The following is a 19,700-nucleotide window of genomic DNA, read 5'->3' as shown; positions in this document are numbered from 1 at the left end:
TTAAGACAGTTCACAAAAAAAGACAACACCAGATCCTTTGTCATGTTTATAATATTCTAAATGGCAGTTATACAATTAAGTTCCCATGAGTTACTTCTTCATTTTCGTTCATGATGTCAGCAGCCAGCATGGAGGTCTAAGGTTTAAAAAGAGAGCAGCTTCTTGCAGGCAGTAATGAAGGCACTGTCATGCACTTGGACACATACAGTAAAGGTTGTTTAGTGGATTTTTTCAAGCAGAACAAAGCAGTAGCAAAAACGACAGCTGCAGGCAGCAAAGAGCTTTCAATTGTAATCATGCTCTATGTTTAAAAATGCACTTATTATTAAATTATGATAATTTATGACATTTGGGGATTTGTTTGGTTTTTGGTTGAACTCTTGAAAATCTATTTTTTGTTTACTTGCCTCTGCTCAAATACTATTTGGTAAGAAACATTTTAAAGCATATGTGAAAGCAAAAAGTGCAAAAATAAAATGCTTTACATATTATGGTCCCATTAATGTCAGGTATTTATTGAGGTACAGGTCAGGGCCTTGTGCAGGCCACTTGAGTTCTTCCAATACAAACCTTGTGAATCATGCGTTCATGGAGTTCGCTTTCCATGTAATCATGCTAGAACATGTTTGAGCTCTTTGGTTCCAATAAATGGAAAATGTAATCATACAGCATACAACAACATCGTATACAATAGTGCACTTCCAAATTTGGGGAGGACTTAAATGCCGGGTGTGATGGTCAAGTACAGTATCCACAATCCTTCACTTATATATGCAGTATATGTGTTTGCAGTAATGTATATAAAATATGTGTAAAACTTTGCATATGTGTAAAACAAAATGTGTATAAAAATAAAAACAATTGGAAATAATCTCGATTTCTTTGTTTAGAATTTGCACATGATTTTCACCAGCTGTGAATAAAGTAATTAGCAGTCTATAGCATTCTGGCTAATATTAGTTCTGTACGTGATGATGTGATATAGCAGGTGTGAAAATATTCAATTTCATTAAAAAAATTAAAACTTTTAAGCTATTTCAGTTTTATCCACAAATATATATATATAACAACAGACTAAAATGCAAAAAGTGGACCATATCATCACATATCACATGTACATATTCTACAGAGAAGCAATCAAACAGTTATCTAGTATGGTTAAAAAAAAAAAAAAAAATTCATTTCCTTATCCATCTCTTTCTTTCCTCAGTTATACTCTACTTATGTTCTACACTCCAATTCCTTCCAGCTACTCTCACTGCAGTGGTCTTTATCCCTTTAAACCAGGCATTGCTGTTCAAGCAGTGAACTGGTGGACTGCATTGGCGTATGAGTCTATAGGGAGTAACACAAGCTCCTCATCCTTAAGAAGCCAAAGCTTGTAACTTTCTTTCGGCTTCTCCCGTTAGGGGTCGCCACAGCGGATCCTCCGCACGTTTGATTTGGCACAAGTTTTTACGTTGGATGCCCTTACTAACGCAACCCTCCCCAATTTATCCGGGCTTGGGACCGGCACTGAGAGTGGCTGGGGATGGTTCCCTGACCGGGGAAAGAAGCCAAAGCTTTTGCTAGGACCATATAGGACCAAGGCTATTCCTTTGACTGAGTAAGCACAGAAATGAAGTGCAAGTTTTATCTGATTTAATGTAATTGATAGCAAGAGACACACCCAACAATGCCGCAACATTCAAGGGTTCATTGACCATTGTTCAGTTTTATCCAAAAATATCACCCAAAGCTTTTTTTACCCATTACATGGACACAATTAATTATTTAGAAATAATTTGCTAAACAATAATATTCGATAATTCGTAGTTTGATTACAGTATTACAGTAATTTTTTAAGTAATATAATTACTAGAAATGCAATTACCACAGATTTTACTACTCAAATCCAGTGGGTATTTCATTGTTTGGACAATAACACCGACCTCACTGACAATATACTGCCACTAAACATGATGAACAGTCTCTCAACAACAATTTATGAATCATAAATGCTCCAGTCACACTTGTTCAGCATATGTATGATTAATTAGCAGGATCCTTAATTGGTAAGTTATTATCATAATAATGCAATAGAATATTTTGCTCATTAATTTAATAACCAAATTAAAATATTAATTCCTAAGAATATAAGCAGCTATATTAAAAACCCCTTGGTTTCTTTAATCTATCTCTGCCTCGGAAGCACTCAAACTAGGGCATTCTAGAAAGAGAACTGGGGCAGCCACACTTTTTTACACAGTTTATGGCATGCCTCATGATTCAGAAATAAAGGGAAGATCTAAAATAAGCTAAACAGACTTAAAAGGTTGTGATCTGGATGCAAATCTGCTCATGTATATGGCTGAATCATGTTTGCATTAACTCACAAATAGGGTAATTTATGGTTCTTTGGAGATTTAACTAACGAGCCGAAGGAAAAAAAAAAGAAAGAAGGAGTCTTTTTACTTGTCACATAAACATTTACAGCACAGTCTTTCTTCTTGTATCCCAGAAATGTTAGAAAGCTGTGGTCAGATCGCAGGGTTCGCCGTGATACAGCACCCCTGGAGCACAGTGGGTTAAGGACCTTGCTCAGGGGCCCAAGAGTGGCTGCTTAGCAATACTGGGCCTTAAACCCCTTAACCTTCTGATCAATAACCCGGAGCCTTAACCAATGAGCTACCACTTAAAAAGGAGTTCAACCTTTTCTAAAAGGAAAGCAATGTGGGCTACAGAGCTGTCCTTGACAGCGTTGATGATTTTTCAATATATGGACTATTTAAATAAATCTTTTATTTTCTTCTAATGCATTAATAGAGTGCCAATATAGGTTACATAATTTTGCACACATGGTTGCAGACCGCTTTACAGTTTGTATTTGAGAATTCAATCAATTTATATGAATGCCTGTTTTTGAAGCATTAATAATAATTAGATGCTCGAAATCTCCGACACCCCACCTAACAGCCTGCTAAATCCATCAGAAGCGATGTAAACCAATAGCAACAGGATTAACACCTGACGATCAGACATAAATGACCAATCAGAGCCAAGTAACGGACTTCGCATATGGACTCGATATGCAGTCGCCCAAACGGCTCAAGCACCACCCCGCCCCGCCTGGCGTGAACACACACTCATACACGCGCACATGCAAATACGCGCGCGCACACACATCTTGCAGTGATTGAGAGAGGGAGACAAAAAAGACGAAAAAAAAAAGTCCTCGCGCTCTCCGGCAAAACGAAAGCGAAGCGAGGCGCGCGCGCGCTCCGGGACGGCTGAAGTGAATGCGGCGGATCTGTCGTCACTGACACCGAGGACACGCGCGCGCATGGTTTCACCTCGTCGTTGCGACGCAGTGCTTTTCGAAAATAATAAAATGACCTCTACTGGTCACCTTCAGAGCGCGAGCTCTTCCTCGCTATTTATGTAAATAAATAAATAAATAAATAAATAAATAAATAAATAAATAAATAAATAAATAAATAAATAAATAAATAAAAAGCACTCCGGCACACGTCGCTTTTTCTTCTTCTTCGACCAGCAAAACACAAAGCTGTGAAATAAATTGGTCATGTTGAGCCGCATGATGCGAGAGAATTGAGCGACGGACCCGAGTGTGTGTGTGTGTGTGTGTGTGTGTGTGTGTGTGTGTGTGTGTGTGTGTGTGTGTGTGTGTGTGTGTGTGTGTGTGTGTGTGTGTGACAGTGTGTGTACATGTGTGCTCGCGCGCCAGGAGCGTCCGGCACAGGCGCAGTGCCCCCTCCGCAAGGTTACCGGTGTGTGAGTACCGGTTCCGCTCGCATCTCCTCCCCCTGCCTCCATCTCATTCCCCTTAATCCGCATAAAAGCCACACAAAAGCAAAGACGTGCACACGCAGGTGACAGGACATCTCTGTGCCTAGAGCCGGGCTCTGAAGAAGCGCATCCCTGTAAACATGGCATTACACAACCATGCAGAGATGAAATACAATTACAGTCTATTAATGAGAATATTCACTGCTAACAGTTAGCCCTGGAACAACATGACATCTGTTTAGAAGGACAAACACCAATGTGTTTTTATTTGTCTTTGCCGAATAATAATCATTAATGATGCACCACATTTGACAGAGTGGTGTTTTTTTTGCGTGCAGAGCTTCAATGCAGCAGTTTTACGAGCTTGGCAGCTGTGGCTGATTCCTTGGAAAAGGTGACCATAATTATTTTTTTTGGTTAAATCGGCAGATCTATAAAAGGAAAATGTTGAGGTAAAGACATACGAATCGACTTTTGATGATAAAATAGTTCAGGATCTAAAGAGACAATTCGACACCTTCTTGACTGGTGTAAATACCGAACGCTTCGACTCACCAGGCCATGTTCCAAGGACATCGACGCGGTTTGGATTCCCGAATTCTGCCCCGGAATAAAACCAAGAAAATATACGAATCGACGGCGAATGAAATGCCGCGCGCTCCTTTTAAACCAGACTGTTTCTTTCTGGGATTTTACTCTTGATGCCAATTTTGGATCCTAAAATAGTGCAGTCGTTGCCTGGTTAGGCTGAGGTTCCGCAGAGGAAAACACGAAGGATGATGAAGACATCACGTTAGGATGCTTGCGCCGAACACCATGTACCGACCAGCCACAGGCTGCTTGTTTACCGGTGATAGAAATATACGCCGTTGATCTTCTTGAAAGTGTAAATGAAAAGAAGTGATATTTGGGATTTGGATGCGATGGGATGAGAGCCCCCCCTCACTGAGCTGCGCGCTGAGGACCCCAGACGCAGCATCCACGCGGGCTGCTGCTATGCGCGCGGATGGAGAGGGCGGGAAAAGAGAGGGGGGCGCTCTACTTCTCTTACTTTCTCTCTCTCTCTCTCTCTCTCTCTCTCTCTCTCTCTCTCTCTCTCTCTCTCTCTCTCTCTCTCCTCTTAATCTCTCACTTTCTCTCTCTCTCTCTCTCTCTCTCTCTCTCTCTCTCTCTCTCTCTCTCTCTCTCTCTCTCTCTCTCTCTTTCTAGCCCAGCCCACACACCATTCCTCAAACCACACCCACTCCGCTTTCAGACAGTAAGATGACATCAGCGAGTAGAGCACGCCTCTTTTCCCTCGTTTCCTCTTCTCCCTGGTGAGGATGGATAGATGTATGGATTGATGGATGGATGGTCCAATTAGGAAAGTAATGCAAAATAATATCAGTCATTGAATGTTCCATGAAACAACTCAAATACATCATTAATTAGTGTAGAAAATGTGGCACTACAGAGACAAAGATCAGGACAACCCTCCAAAACTCAAAAAGGAGAAAACTTATCAGGAACGCTACCAAGAGGCCAACGGCAACATTAAAGGAACTACAAGAATTTCTGGCAGGTACTGGTCACTCATTGCATGTGACTACCATCTCCTACTGTATATTCTGCACAAGTGTGGACTGTGCAGAATGGAAGCCGTTTCTTACAAAGAAGAATATGCACGCCTGGCTGAACTATGTCAAAACCATGAGGGAATATGTGTTATGGTCTGATGAGTCAAATGTTGAACCTTTTGGCCATAATTCTAAAAGGTAATAGCCAACCCATTTTCTAGAATTTAATCTCATGGAGAATCTATGGAATGACCAAAAAGGAGCCCTGCACAGGCCATCCTCTCACAAAATTAACAATTTGGAACTTTAACTTTTTTGCAAGAAAGAGTGGGATAACATTCCAAAAGTCTAGATGTGTGTAGTTAATAAAGACTTATATAAATGCTTACGATGCTTCCACAAAAAATTATTTGGAAGGGGGTGTTTAGACTTATGCACTCAAGCTCTGGTAGTTTATTGTATTTAAAATATTCCCTTAAAAATTATCTTTGGATTTCTGTTAGTTGGATATGGTGTTACCTGATAGTGACAAAGTAGGCAGCAAAATTAGTACAAAACTCTCTCCTCTTGAGAGGTATTTAAATTTTTCTTCTCAGGGCATGCACCAGACAGTGGAACAGGTATCATCCAACATGTTCCAAAGAGAAGGGGGAAAAAACAAAGTACAAAACAAAACAAACAAAAGAAAACTTATGCAATCCTTTACAAACAAAGTGTCGGCTACTAGTCCAACAAACTTGGACAAGTTTTTCTCCCCAAAGACACCAAAAGTAACAAATACCAGTCACACTGGAATGTGCACCTACCATGCGACTGAAAAAGGTGAAGGAGACAATGAATAAAGTTATCTTACACAAAACATGTATAGTTCTTTAAATTACATGTTACATACAGTTACTATGTCACACTATGTGGCCTTAAAGATGTACCAAGTCTGAATTTTTTTATTATTATTTATGTCTTTATATAAAAAAAAACACATTTTTGTTTATTTTATAATGGTATGTGTACGGTATATTTTTATTACCAACTGTAGATATACATACCCACTGATTTATAGGAGAAAGAAAATATAGAGAAAATGGAAGCCGGATGTGTGTAAGCACGTAACACAAATTAATTTTAACGTCACTTATTTTATTAACATGCGAGCAATGCAGCTTGCATTTCCGTTTAACCTTTTTTCTTTACAAATATTAATAAATAAATATTAAAGAGGCAAAATTAAAACGTTCAACGCAACACATTTATTTACGCTGACCTTTCTTTACTCAGATATAAACATTCTTTTTACTGATGCACCAAGTCAAATCAAGCACCAATATCTGCCATGATGCACACATCTGGCAATTAAATCCGTCCATGTGGAAACAAAGCAAAAAATCAGTTTGGTGTCCTGATGACTTACGTAATTTAAAACTTACCTTTTTTTTTTTTTTTTACATTTGTGAGAATATTTTGTATTTATGCTCTATGCTGAGTATGGTTTCATAATAAACATAAATTTGCATAAAGCATCCATGCTGTATGTGTATATGCCTATGTTGATTAGCGTATTAAAAACAGAGAAAGAGAGAGAGAGAGAGAGAGAGAGAGAGAGAGAGAGAGAGAGAGAGAGAGAGAGAGAGAGAGAGAGAGAGAGAGAAAGGCGAGATATGTAGATTATATGAACAATTGTACAAAAGTAATATTTTGTGTATATACATTATATCCATATGATATATAGATGTAGAATATATTAATATAATAGTAATTGTTTTATCAAAAGATTGTGCTAAAGAAATCAGCGCTGAGATTTTAATGTTAGTAATGTTAATACCTGACTTATATGCTATGCAGACAACACAAACTTCATTTAAAATTTAAAGAAGAAAGTGTACTTAACTAAAATGTTAAATGTAGTGCTTAAACATGTTAATTGTCAGTCCATTGCTAAATGCACTATATAAAAATGTAATCAAATAGTTCATATTTCTATATTTGCACTCCCCATGGGTTAGTAAAGTCAATTACTGCTGAATCATATGAATAAATATATTGTTTTTATTATGATTGCTGATTTGAAGCTCCCAAAAGCCAATCGAAACAAACAATAATAACAATATTACACAGTGTTTTTTTCTTGTCTGCATGCATGTACGTGACTATTATTGGAGTTACAGGTATCCTGTACAGCTGTTCATACCCTCCTCTTATTTCCTAATTCTAATTTAATGAGCTTGTTCTTATATTATGAGTAGTATTTTAAAACACTACTGAGAGTCATAGCATCCATTAGCATTTAATTATTTTATTCCTTGCATGATCTACTGTTCTATTTGCATTTTTCAATTTGTACTTTGGACGTTTTTCCTCAATGGAACCTGTCCCCACTGTTACTATCTCATAAGCACTGTGTTTGACTCAGATGACTCCTGCACTTGATACTGCAATCCCAGTAAACACATGTACAGCTGGAACATTTGAATCCTGGCACAGAGATGTAGCCCAAACTCATTAGTCCAAGCAGCATGTTGTTTGCAAACGCCTAGGCCCAGTGACAAACAATAAGTCCTACAAGAGGCCCAGAAAAGCAGTCTAAGTTGGTCTCTAGACAAATTTACAACTTGGCATCAGACATGGCTCTGCTGATAGAGACTGATACAGGAGCTGAGATCTTAGAGGCTCCAATTCCTCAGAATTGCCCTGTTTATATTTTAGTAGCCACTTATTCTGATGATGACATACCATCTGAGTCACCACACTCAGTTTAAAACTACACAGGGTGACAATGAGCATATGCCTACTGTTTATACACGGCATGTGGTTTACCCAGATAAAATACAATGTAAGATATACTGTCCCAAAGCCCCAAATATAGATGTGTTGACAAAGCTATAAGTATTACTTAGCTTGATAAAGAAGCTTCATAACAGTTTACTGAAGATGGGGCATCTGGGTGACTCTTTGACAAAGTTTGTGCTTGATGTCAGGCATGTGGGGCTCAATCCAACCTGCCAGAATTATGCTAATCATCCCTGCATAGCCTTACTCTATCAAAGCAGCCCTGTACAAGAGGAATGATTAAGCCAGCATGGCCAGTGTCGGGCTTTTAGGACATCGCAACCTTCCTTGGTTTTGCACATACACTGGCGATGCTTTTCTTATTGCAACACACTTTTCCAAACGATGGATGAGCTGGTGGAGACCATCTTTGAAGCAGCCTTCTTTTTGGCTCTTCAGGAAAAGTTTCACCTCGGTAATCACCCTGTTAAAACGGTAAAATTTGCAGGCGATTTGGGGTATGACATTCTGCCTTATCCCCTCTACTACCCCGACTTCACACCCAGTGGCTTCTTCCTCTTCAATCATCTGAACAAACCACTTCGTGGCAGGCATCTTACCTTTTGTGATGAATGACTAAAGGAATCTGATCTATGTGTTACCTCATATTTATATCCCTGTGAAACAGGAAGTCCTCATTTATTAATGTCCTGTTCCTAGTCACCCAGGTCTACAAATTTTTTTTTAAGTATCAGTAGGAATATACTTCAAATATATTTTACTTATATGAACTCATGGAGGTGATAATAATTGTTCCACAAAGATATTCGGGGGAAAACATTTTTTATATATATATATATATATATATATATATATATATATATATATATATATATATATATATATATATATATATATATATATAGAGTGAGGAAAATAAGTATTTGAACACCCTGCTATTTTGCAAGTTCTCCCACTTAGAAATCATGGAGAGGTCTAAAATTGTCATCGTAGGTTCATGTCCACTGTGAGAGCCATAATCTAAAAAGAAAAATCCAGAAATCACAATGGATGATTTTTTAACTATTTATTTGTATGATACAAATAAGTATTTGAACACCTGAGAAAGTCAATGTTAATATTTGGTACAGTAGCCTTTGTTTGCAATTACAGAGGTCAAATGTTTCCTGTAGTTTTTCACCAGGTTTGCACACACTGCAGGAGGGATTTTGGCCCACTCCTCCACACAGATCTTCTCTAGATCAGTCAGGTTTCTGGCCTGTCACTGAGAAACACGGAGTTTGAGCTCCCTCCAAAGATTCTTTATTGGGTTTAGGTCTGGAGACTGGCTAGGCCACGCCAGAACCTTGATATGCTTCTTACAGAGCCACTCCTTGGTTATCCTGGCTGTGTGCTTCGGGCCATTGTCATGTTGGAAGACCCAGCCTCGACCCATCTTCAATGCTCTAACTGAGGGAAGGAGGTTGTTCCCCAAAATCTCGCAATACATGGCCCCGGTCATTCTCTCCTTAATACAGTGCAGTCGCCCTGTCCCATGTGCAGAAAAACACCCCCAAAGCATGATGCTACCACCCCCATGCTTCACAGTAGGGATGGTGTTCTTGGGATGGTACTCATCATTCTTCTTCCTCCAAACACGTTTAGTGGAATTATGACCCAAAAGTTCTATTTTGGTCTCATCTGACCACATGAATTTCTCCCATGACTCCTCTGGATCATCCAAATGGTCATTGGCAAACTTAAGACGTGCCTGGACATGTGCTGGTTTAAGCAGGGGAACCTTCTGTGCCATGCATGATTTCAAACCATGACGTCTTAGTGTATTACCAACAGTAACCTTGGAAACGGTGGTCCCAGCTCTTTTCAGGTCATTGACCAGCTCCTCCCGTGTAGTTCTGGGCTGATTTCTCACCTTCCTTAGGATAATTGAGACCCCACGAGGTGAGATCTTGCCTCGGCTGATGAATGAGGAAAATGAGAGAGAAAGAAGGTTGGATGATGTGGAGATGGTGAAGCAGGAAGTGAATAGGATTAGTAAGCAGGAAGTGAGAGCAGCTATCAAGAGTATGAGGAGTGGAAAGTCGATTAGACCATAGAGATGTTTAGGAGAGATGGCAGTTGAGTTTTTAACAGTGCAAAGTAATGGAAAGTGTGTTAGAGAAGTGAAGAAAGAGTGCAGGCAAGGTGGAGTGGGTGGAGAAGAGTGAAGGGGTGATTGTCGACAGAAGGGTATCTGTAAGAGTGAAAGGGAAAGTTTTTAGGACTGTGGTGAGGCCTGCAGTGTTGTATGGTTTAGAGACATGGGAAAGCTGGAGGTGGCAGAGTTAAAGATTCCGAGATTTTCATTGAAAGAGATGAGGATGGGCAGGATTAGGAACGAGTTTATTAGAGGGATCACACATGTAGGACATTTTGGAGACAAATTAAAAGGAGTGAGAAGGTTTGTACATGTGCAGAGGAGGGACATGGGGTATATTGGTAAGAAAATGCTGCCAGGAAGGAGGAAAAGAGAAAGGCAAAGGAAGAGGTTAATGGATGTGGTGAGGGAAGACATGCAGGTAGTCGGTTTGAAAGAGGCAGATGTAGAGAACAGAGTAGTATGAAGACGGATGATCCGCTGTGGCGACCCCTAACGGGAGCAGCCAAAAGAAAATGAATGCAGGAGGGCTTTCGAGCCAAGAAGACGTCTGCTTAAGAGTGTCTTGTAGAAACTGTTTACCACTGTACAACGCCACACACTTATGAAGCTCTTGTGCAAGTTACCTTAAATGGATCAGAGCACAAATACACAAAAGGCCAAAAAAAAAATGTTATTTTCTTCTAAAATGTTGCCCATTGGAACTGCTCTATACATACCATCACTGCATTTTTAATTAATGTGCTATTCAGTAGTGACAGTTTTTGCTCTGCATACACATATGCAATTTTCTACCACAACCCTTCTTCAGACACATTTGTAAGGTGTGGTGGAGCAAAATTTCTGCTGAGTTGGGTATTTATAATTCAGACTTAAAGGCTTGGAATGGAGATGCCACTTCCTTGGGGAGCAGCTGCGCATTAGCTCAGCAGGCAGTGAAGGTTTTAGAAGGCCTCCACTGAAGCCTGAGCAGACAATCTGTGCCTCACTGGCACACATTACATATCAATTCCCTCCTTCCCATCACTGTGCATGTTACACCTGTCATGATGATAGACTGGCTGTGTGTGAGTGAATGACACATTGTGCCTGAAAAACAATGCTTTGACCTTACTGCTGTATGCACAATGATTCTCTTTCCTCAATTTAGCACACTTTGTTCCAGTGAACATACTCTGGAAAAGTGGACACTTCTTATTAATCTTGTGTGTTGATAGTATAGCCACATGTTTGAAATAATTTTTAATATGTTCAAAGTGTCGTTATTTATAACAAATAAAGAATAAAAGAAGTGGGACTAGAGAGTTTTAAAGGTTAAATGAAAAAGATTTAGATTTTTAGTTTTTGGAAGGATTTAAACTGTAAGACAGAGAGTGAGAGCAAGATACAGTCAGGAAAAAGTTATGGAGAAAAAGACACCCCAGGAGACAATAAGAAGCATGTATCAGATACAGCTACAAGGAGGAATGTTTGTGTTTGCCGGCATACAATATGGACAACAACAGAGGATAGTGATTATTTGGCAGAAAATGGAGGACTTAAGGAAGGAAGGCAGAACAGGAAAAGTGCTGGGGGTATAGTCTCAATCAATCCCATCCTTCCTATTCCAAGCACTTTATGCCATAGCAAGAGCCATGCTAATGTTTTATTTATGGAAGAGATTCCGTCTGCACATGTACCCTCTTCATAATTCATAACGTCTAGCATCAGGGCCCGCTTGCAGAAAGATGGAAAATGTTTGTTTTTATGTACTACCAAAAGTGATTTAATACAATAAAAGTCCGATTTGGATTGATTATAATTTCAGAATGTAATAAAACGTAATATACATTTATTATCCCCTGCAATTTAACATGTTAAAGTAGTGTAGAGTTATTAAGAGAATAAGGGTTTCATTTTCTCTATAAAGCTTTAACAGCTTTAAGAATGATAATACATGCTAAAATGTAGGGTTCATTCATGTTAACTTTCCACCCCGCTTTACTTGTGCTTCATTTATTTTTCCCCTGATGTGGGACAAGCAAGCTTGTGCATGCTGTAGTAAACCGATAATACATTAAAGCTCTTATTTAAAGTTATTACAAATATTGACATTTCCACTTTTATAACAGAAAAATGCAACAGTTGAGTAAATAAAACTGTCTTATACAGAAAAAATGCACTGTACTGCATAATATACTGTAATTAAACTTCATGGAAATTTAGGAATATGTTCTAAAGGACAAAGTTTATAAATTAGCATCTGATATTTAGCTGCTTTGCCTCCAGTAAAAGATAGTTCTGAGTATAGTCTGGCATTTGAGATTTCTTCTTTAATGCCCCTACACACAAACAAAACATACACACTTTCCTCTTTTTCTTGAATTCCATCTTCTCTTCCCAGAGAAACTGGAACAAGAGAAGAAAAAATTAAAGTAGGGCATGAGCTTGAAAACTGATGTGCCGTGGCTAAAGCCTGTTTTTCTGACTGTCACCTGGTGTCTCACACACTCAGTCCTCATTACCCTACAGTACTTCACATTAGTGTGGGCATTGGACGTTTGACAATTTCCTTAGCTGTGAAAAAAATACAGCTGTATAATTTCAGATCACACACAAAAAAAAAAAAAAAAGGGGGGGGGGGGGGAATATAATCTATACATTTCTGTAATTTGGTCCATGATCCAGACTGTCTCTGGTCTCAGAGGTTGAAGATGTTCTTGAAGGATAAAAAGTCTTTACAGAGTTTGTTTCACATTCTCTTCCCTCTCAGGTGCATTTGGCTTCCATGTCATAGAGCTGCAGCAGTTCAGTTATTATGGCCTCAATCTGGGCTTTGGTAATGTCTTCACACAGAACCTAAAATTAGACAAAAAAAGCAATTATATACTATGGATTTACAAGATCTACACTGTTAAAACAGCAAAATACAAAAACACACAGAATTAGGTGACTTCAGAGCATGGATGGTTGTTGATTCTGGTGTGAACTGCTGATCTCCTGGGAATTCGATAAAACAGTCTCTGAAATTAACCAGGAATAGTGAAAGATAAAAAGAAAATCAAAAATTGGACTGGAGGAATATGGGGGAAAAGCCATATGTTGTAAATACTGAGATGTTTCCCTGCTGGCCACAGGTATAAAGTATGCTTATTTGAGTTAGCCTTCCTGTCAACTACAGCCAGTCCTAACTCTCTCATCAATGCTGGAAGAATTACCATTTATTGGCTATTCTTTGTTTTTGGCACCTTTGATGTGAACATTAACTGCAGTATGTGACCTGTTTTTTTATGCATTATGCTGCTGCCACATGAATGGTTCATTAATAAGTGCACCGTCATGCACCGTCATCCAAAAAAAAGGACAATGAGGGAATATACATGTTTCTAAAACACTGAAGAACTCCTTGCTTTAATAAATATGCTATACTGAATGACAAAGATAGAAAAAGATAAAGACAAAGATAGAAGATAGAAAACCTGCAATCTGATGGAACATGAAGTTTAAGTTGAATATACTATATTCCTACATTAATTACCCATCTACATATTCTTTTCTAAAACATTTTATGCTATAATCTAGACCAGTGGTTCTTAACCTGGGTTCGATCGAACCCCAGGGGTTCGGTGAGTCAGTCTCAGCGATTCGGCGGAGGTCAAGACATACACCCTACTCATATGATTCGTGATGACACGCCCTGATTAAGAAGGGTTCGGTGGATGCGCATATAAAACGTGGGGGTCAGTACCTCCAACAAGGTTAAGAACCACTGGTCTAGACTTAGACCATAACTTTCCATCATTAATTTGAAAGGAGTTACAATAAAATAGGTTTTTTCAAGAGCTTCTCCTATTGATAATTTTAATGTGACACAGTTAATACTTATATAATACTTATATATACTGTATACACACTTAGCTAAAAATACACATTTCCAATTTTATACTGCTAGGTATGATAAAATGCTATGTGTCTTGCTCCGTAGTATCTGGGGCAGTACAGATCCAGGCAGACATGCAGGCATTTAGAAAGGAGACTTGTGTAAAAGTCTGCAGGAAAAGAGAACTTCAATGCATGGCACGCACACACACACACACACACACACACACACACACACACACACACACACACACACACACACACACACACACACACAATGTCTGGAGTGTGTCATCGACAGTGCTCTGTCAGTGATTAGAATGTTACCTTTATTAATGAATAGCATTGTGGATTTGAAAATTTTAATGTTTTGCAACATCTGAGAACCAATTTAGTTTCTGTTCTCACCTACATTTTAACTATAAATACCATCAATAAACAGTTATTCACACACCAGTCTCTCCCTGTATTTCTCTCTCACCCTTTCTGTCTGTCTGTCTGTCTGATTGCTCCCTCATTGACTTTTTCGCTCACACATTTCACAGAGAAAACAGAGTACACAGAAAGTGTAACCCAAGACTGGGAGTGCTTACAACTGAGACTTCTTCCATAAGTGTTAAATAAATTACTGCAAACGAACAAAAATTCACCACATCAGTGATTAAATTAAATAATTTGTTAATGTTTATGAATTCAAGTAAAATCATCATTAATCTTATGAGCAGTGCTGTTGTAATCAAAACAATAAACAGATGAGTACAAGCACATTACTTTTAACCCATATTTCTTCTCACAGCTGGAACTACAATGTCCGTTATCTGAACATAATACAAAAATATACACCTTCTGACCAATCAGTTTTGAGCAAATTGGCCCACACTGTTGAGTAAAACACATAAGCATAATTTCACTTGCATATGATGTTCCAGTTCTCAGAAAGCATTGGGAAGTAGATATCTCATTAGAGACTGGAAATGCATGCACTGAGGCAGACACAGAAAAAGCAATTTTGAAATTACTGCAGTATAACTGGTAATTACGTACACACACTCAGTATGTACCCAGTTGTACAGTTCTAAGGATAAAAGATATGGCATGTGTGCACAAGGTATTGAACTACTTTACCTGTAGATGGAGGTGTAAGAAATGAAAGTTTTGTGGAACAATGTGGATTATTACATTACAAAATGACATCATGATCTAACGTCTATTTAACATGGTGTTACACAGGCCTATGGAAAAATACTATATAATCATAATCCATGTAATCCTTCTAGGTCATAGTAACCAAACAAATGTATAAATTTCACAACACTTAATTAAAAGTCTTTTTTAAGAAAGAAACAATCTCTTTGAGATACATTTGGGGAATTAATTTCTTATGGGATTTTACAACGGTTGCTGTAAAAACAAATTTTTATACTGCACTATCGTTTATCAGTTGTAAACTACTTTGACATCTTTGTTTTATCCCGGTTATTTAGCATTGTGTGTTGCGAACAAATGTGAATTTTTCTGCCGAAACTTAATTGCAACTGGCCAACACCAAAGTGAAATGGGCAAGCAAGCACAATGTTGACTTTTATTAAACTATTACAGCTTTTCCATTCTGTGGTAAAGGTTAGTTAGAGCAGTTGACTGTAGATGCCATCTGCCCCACTGTGTCATTAAATCCCAAACCTGTAGAACTGTTGATTGCCCTCACCTGCCACCATTCCTTTTCTCCTGTAGGCACCTGGACTCCATAAGTGTGAAGAGCGAGGTAGAGTGCTGTAAGTGCGAGGTGCTGAGGCTGATGCCACACACATACCGGCCCATGGTAACTGTCTTTAAGCAGGGCCCATGCTGTTTCAGCAATAGGTGTCCGAGACCAAGCATGACGGTTCATCAAACTCCTCACAGAGAGTAGGTAGTGAAGAAGATACTGGAAGCAGATTTGTACTTAATTAATATAAAAAAAAGTATGAGTCACTTTAAAATTGTTTGGAGAAATATCAGTCATTCTTGGAGAAAAAATAATGTAGCAACATTTTCAGTGAAATGCATTACCTTATGAGGATGCTCGAATGACACATGGAAGTTGAGCTGTCTGAGAATGAGGAGTTCACATTGTACTACACTATCTCGCAGCTCCCAGAACTTCTCATTCAATTCCAATGGATCACTTCCTGGGTGAAAATATCTACAGGAGGCATAAATGTAAACGGATACATGGAAGTTTCTTGGATGCAAGTGCCATGATTTCATTTCAACCACGTACAGTACACAGTGAAACAAAACACAGACACCCCAGGACCAAGGTGCTACCTAAAGACAACACAAATTAACAAAAAGTAACACAAAACACAGAATTAGACTAAACTAACTGGGGCACAGGTTATGGCCATAGGGGCACAGCCAAAATTACCCAGCTAGAAAAGACTTGGTGGCTTCACATAAAATATATCAGCCATCAGACCCTAAGATGTAGACCTTGTGAAGATCTAAATGGTGGTCAAGTATAGTAACCGAAGTGAAAATCTAAATTAACGAATATCTCTGAGCCTCAGGAAATCAAATTCAAACAATATGTTATTCCTTTGGTGTATGTTTTTTTTCTAAAGTAATCTACTAATAATGTAGGATATATGTGCTAACAGCTAAATAGGAGTAAGCATGCATTACCACATTTTTCCTCCCATTGCTAATGTTTTCATTAAAGTTCTGCTATGTTTGAATGAGTTTCTTCCACCAAACAAACAGACAAGTATACTTGAAATGAAATTTCTCTAAATATGAATAATGTGTGTGTGCATGGTGCCCTCTTATATGCTGGTGCAATAGCTGTCCCTGGGATGAGATTTTACCTCTTGCCCAGGATTTGCATATACCTGTGACAGACGTTGATGATGTCCCTTGTCCTAAGATGCTGTTCTTCAACTTTGCCCGCAAGGTATATGCAGGACATGGCTACTAAGTATGGCTCGTAGACCTGTAAACTAGCAGTCTGAAAGAACTTGTGGTAGAGTGAACACGCTGTGGCTACAGGAACAGACCGCATTCCCAACTTGACTCCTGCAACCAACAACAAAAGTTTATAATATAGAGCAAACATTTTTGTTTTCCCCCCTACCCCTTCACATTACCTAACAAGAATAATAAAATAAAAAAAATCCATGTTGGTATTTACCAAAGAAAAATGTAATTTTGTTAAGGCACATTTAATTTAACATTGATGGAAGGAGTCTGGGTGTCAATGCTCTGAACAATCAGTAAGTTTTCCACCAAAGGGAAAGTCTTCAAGACTGTTTTTATCTATGGCACTCTGTTTTATTTTATTTCAAACAAAAGATTACAAAAAAGAGACTTGTGTCATCTATATCTGCCTCTTTCAAAAGAACTACCTGCATGTCTTCCCTCACCACATCCATAAACCTCCTCTTTGGCCTTCCTCTTTTCCTCCTTCCTGGCGGCTCCATCCTCAGCATTCTTCTACTGATATACCCCGTGCCTTCTTTGCACTTGTCCAAACCATCTCAATCACACCTCCCTCACCATGTCTCCAAAACATCCTACAGGCTCTGTTCCTCTAATAAACTCATTTCTAATCCTGTCCATCCTCGTCACTCTCAATGAAAATCTCAACATCTTCAGCTCTGCTACCTCCAGCTCCACCTCCTGTCTTTTACTCAATGGCACTGTCGCTAAACTATACAACATCACAGGTCTCCCCAGTCTCACAGTGAACTTTCCCTTTCACTCTTGCAGATAGCCTTCAATCACAAATCACTCCTGCTATCACTCTTCTCCCCCCACTCCACCCTGCCTGCACACTTTTCTTCACTTCTCTAACACACTCTCCATTACTTTGCACTGTTGACCCCAGGTACCTGAAATCCTCCACCTTTTCTCCCTGCAACCGCACCCCTCCACTGCCCTCCCTCTCATTCACACACATGTACTCTGTCTTACTCCTACTGACTTTAATTCCCCTTCTCTCCAGCGCATACCTCCACCTCTCCAGGCTCTTCTCAACCTGCTCCCTACTCTCACCACAAATCACAATATCATCCGCAAACATAATAGTCCACGGAAACTCCTGTCTGACCAACCTGTCCATCACCACTGCAAACAGGAAAGGGCTCAGAGCCGATCCTTGAAGCAGTCCAACCTGTCTGACCTCTTCCCTGAACCTTACACTAGAGTCTTCCTCCTTCTGTTTCCACCATCCTATTCTTCTTTCAGCCCTCACTCTCCTCCTCTTCTTATTCACCTCCAAAACCATCCTACAGACCATCATCCGATGATACAGTCTCCAATCTCCTTCAGTTTGCATCTCCTACATAGAATATAGTCCACCAGTGTGCACCTTTCTCCACTCTTATACGTCACCCAATGCTCCTCCTTCTTCTAAAAATAAGTGTTCACCACTGCCATTTTCATCCTTTTAGCAAAATCTACCACCATCTACCCTTCCATATTCCTCTCCTTAAGAACATCACCTCCTCATCACCTCTGTTCCCCCTTACCTACATGCCCATTAAATTCTGCCCCAATCACCACTTTCATTCCTAGGTACTTCATCTAATTTACTCTAGAATTTTTCTTTCTCCTCCATCTCACAACCCACTTGTGGATCCAGAACATGTAACTATAAACGGATAAACATCAATATACAGTGTAACGGGTGGAAATCGCCGTGGTATAAAAGAAATCGAAATTGTACTTTGTTCTTGGCACGTTAATGATCTGAATTTCGAAAAGCTAATTCAGATACCCGTCTTGATGATGAAACGACAGACTCGGAAGTGTGTTTTGGTTTCATGACTCGAGTCTCCCGCAGCTGTGATATTATGCTCCATGCTCCCAGACACGCGTGCAAAGCGTGACGCCTGCATGGTTGACTGGAGACAGGATCTATCCAGGAGAAAAGACCACGTTTCAATCACAAACTACATCATTCATCTGTATGGAGCTCCGTATGCAGCTCGCTGGACTGAAATCAGACGTCGTGAAATTCTTTAAATGGGGTGATATATGCGATCAACTTTAACCAAAAAAATAAATAAAAAATCCACACAAAAAACTATGTAAATCCCGGATTCTTATTTTACTTGTGTTACTAATAGTATGAGATAAGAAATACTCCCTTACGTATGGGGTTTAAAGAAAAAGACTGGGTTGCCAGGTCTGTGTTAATAAAGAACACCCACATTTTCTACAGCATCACAAGCACTTATATATTACGTAAGTTCACATGTATCGAAGAAGTATTAAAAAACAAACATTCCCCTATTTCTTCACTAAAATTTAATAATTATATACAGTATCATATTAGAATAAGTATGACAATATATAAATCGGTTATCAGGCGCAAATTATGAACATTAATATAATGAAAGTATATTAAAATCAATATTTTTGTGACAGCAATTACATTTTTGTCACTCATTTTAAAACAGCAGATACACGTGTAGCCTGTGCCTTTTGCTGTACTCACAATTTTAGTGATACAATTTCGCAAAATTCCCTATTGCGGTAAAAAAAATTTTTAATACAAAATAACTGCGTATCTGGCAACACAAGTCAAGACAGCA

At 38.9% G+C, this 19,700-nt stretch overlaps 2 protein-coding genes across 10 annotated transcripts in view; both read right to left on the bottom strand.

Moving 5' to 3' along the window:
* The window catches only part of atp2b3b (ATPase plasma membrane Ca2+ transporting 3b), a 42,480-nt gene extending 37,533 nt beyond the window's left edge, over positions 1 to 4,947 (bottom strand). For all 7 annotated transcript variants that reach the window (XM_083570047.1, XM_083570049.1, XM_083570046.1 and 4 more), the window contains exon 1: positions 4,345 to 4,947. The gene's annotated coding sequence lies outside the window, so the exon portion shown is untranslated. The remainder of the gene's footprint in view (positions 1 to 4,344) is intronic.
* Positions 4,948 to 10,490: 5,543 nt separating this feature from the next.
* ccnq (cyclin Q) lies at positions 10,491 to 19,621 on the bottom strand. Of its 3 annotated transcripts, none has more exons than XM_083570058.1 (6): positions 18,881 to 19,150; positions 16,995 to 17,178; positions 16,174 to 16,306; positions 15,830 to 16,048; positions 12,988 to 13,104; positions 10,491 to 12,940 (listed from the first exon to the last, which is right to left on the bottom strand). In XM_083570058.1, exons 1-5 carry the CDS (start codon positions 18,999 to 19,001, stop codon positions 13,015 to 13,017), a joined length of 747 nt encoding a protein of 248 aa, XP_083426184.1. In that variant the 5' UTR covers positions 19,002 to 19,150; the 3' UTR covers positions 10,491 to 12,940; positions 12,988 to 13,014. The 3 variants fall into 3 exon arrangements, with proteins under 3 accessions (XP_083426184.1, XP_083426182.1, XP_083426183.1); XM_083570056.1 differs by adding an exon at positions 19,604 to 19,621 and having other exon boundaries at positions 12,899 to 13,104; positions 18,881 to 19,020; XM_083570057.1 differs by adding an exon at positions 19,158 to 19,176 and having other exon boundaries at positions 12,899 to 13,104; positions 18,881 to 19,020.
* Between the last annotated feature and the right edge of the window lie 79 nt (positions 19,622 to 19,700).

Source organism: Silurus aristotelis (assembly GCF_946808225.1).
Source record: "Silurus aristotelis genome assembly, chromosome: 19".
Taxonomy (NCBI): Eukaryota; Metazoa; Chordata; class Actinopteri; order Siluriformes; family Siluridae; genus Silurus; species Silurus aristotelis.
The sequence above is the reverse complement of the archived record's forward strand: the minus strand, read 5'-3'. Positions and strand labels throughout refer to the sequence as shown.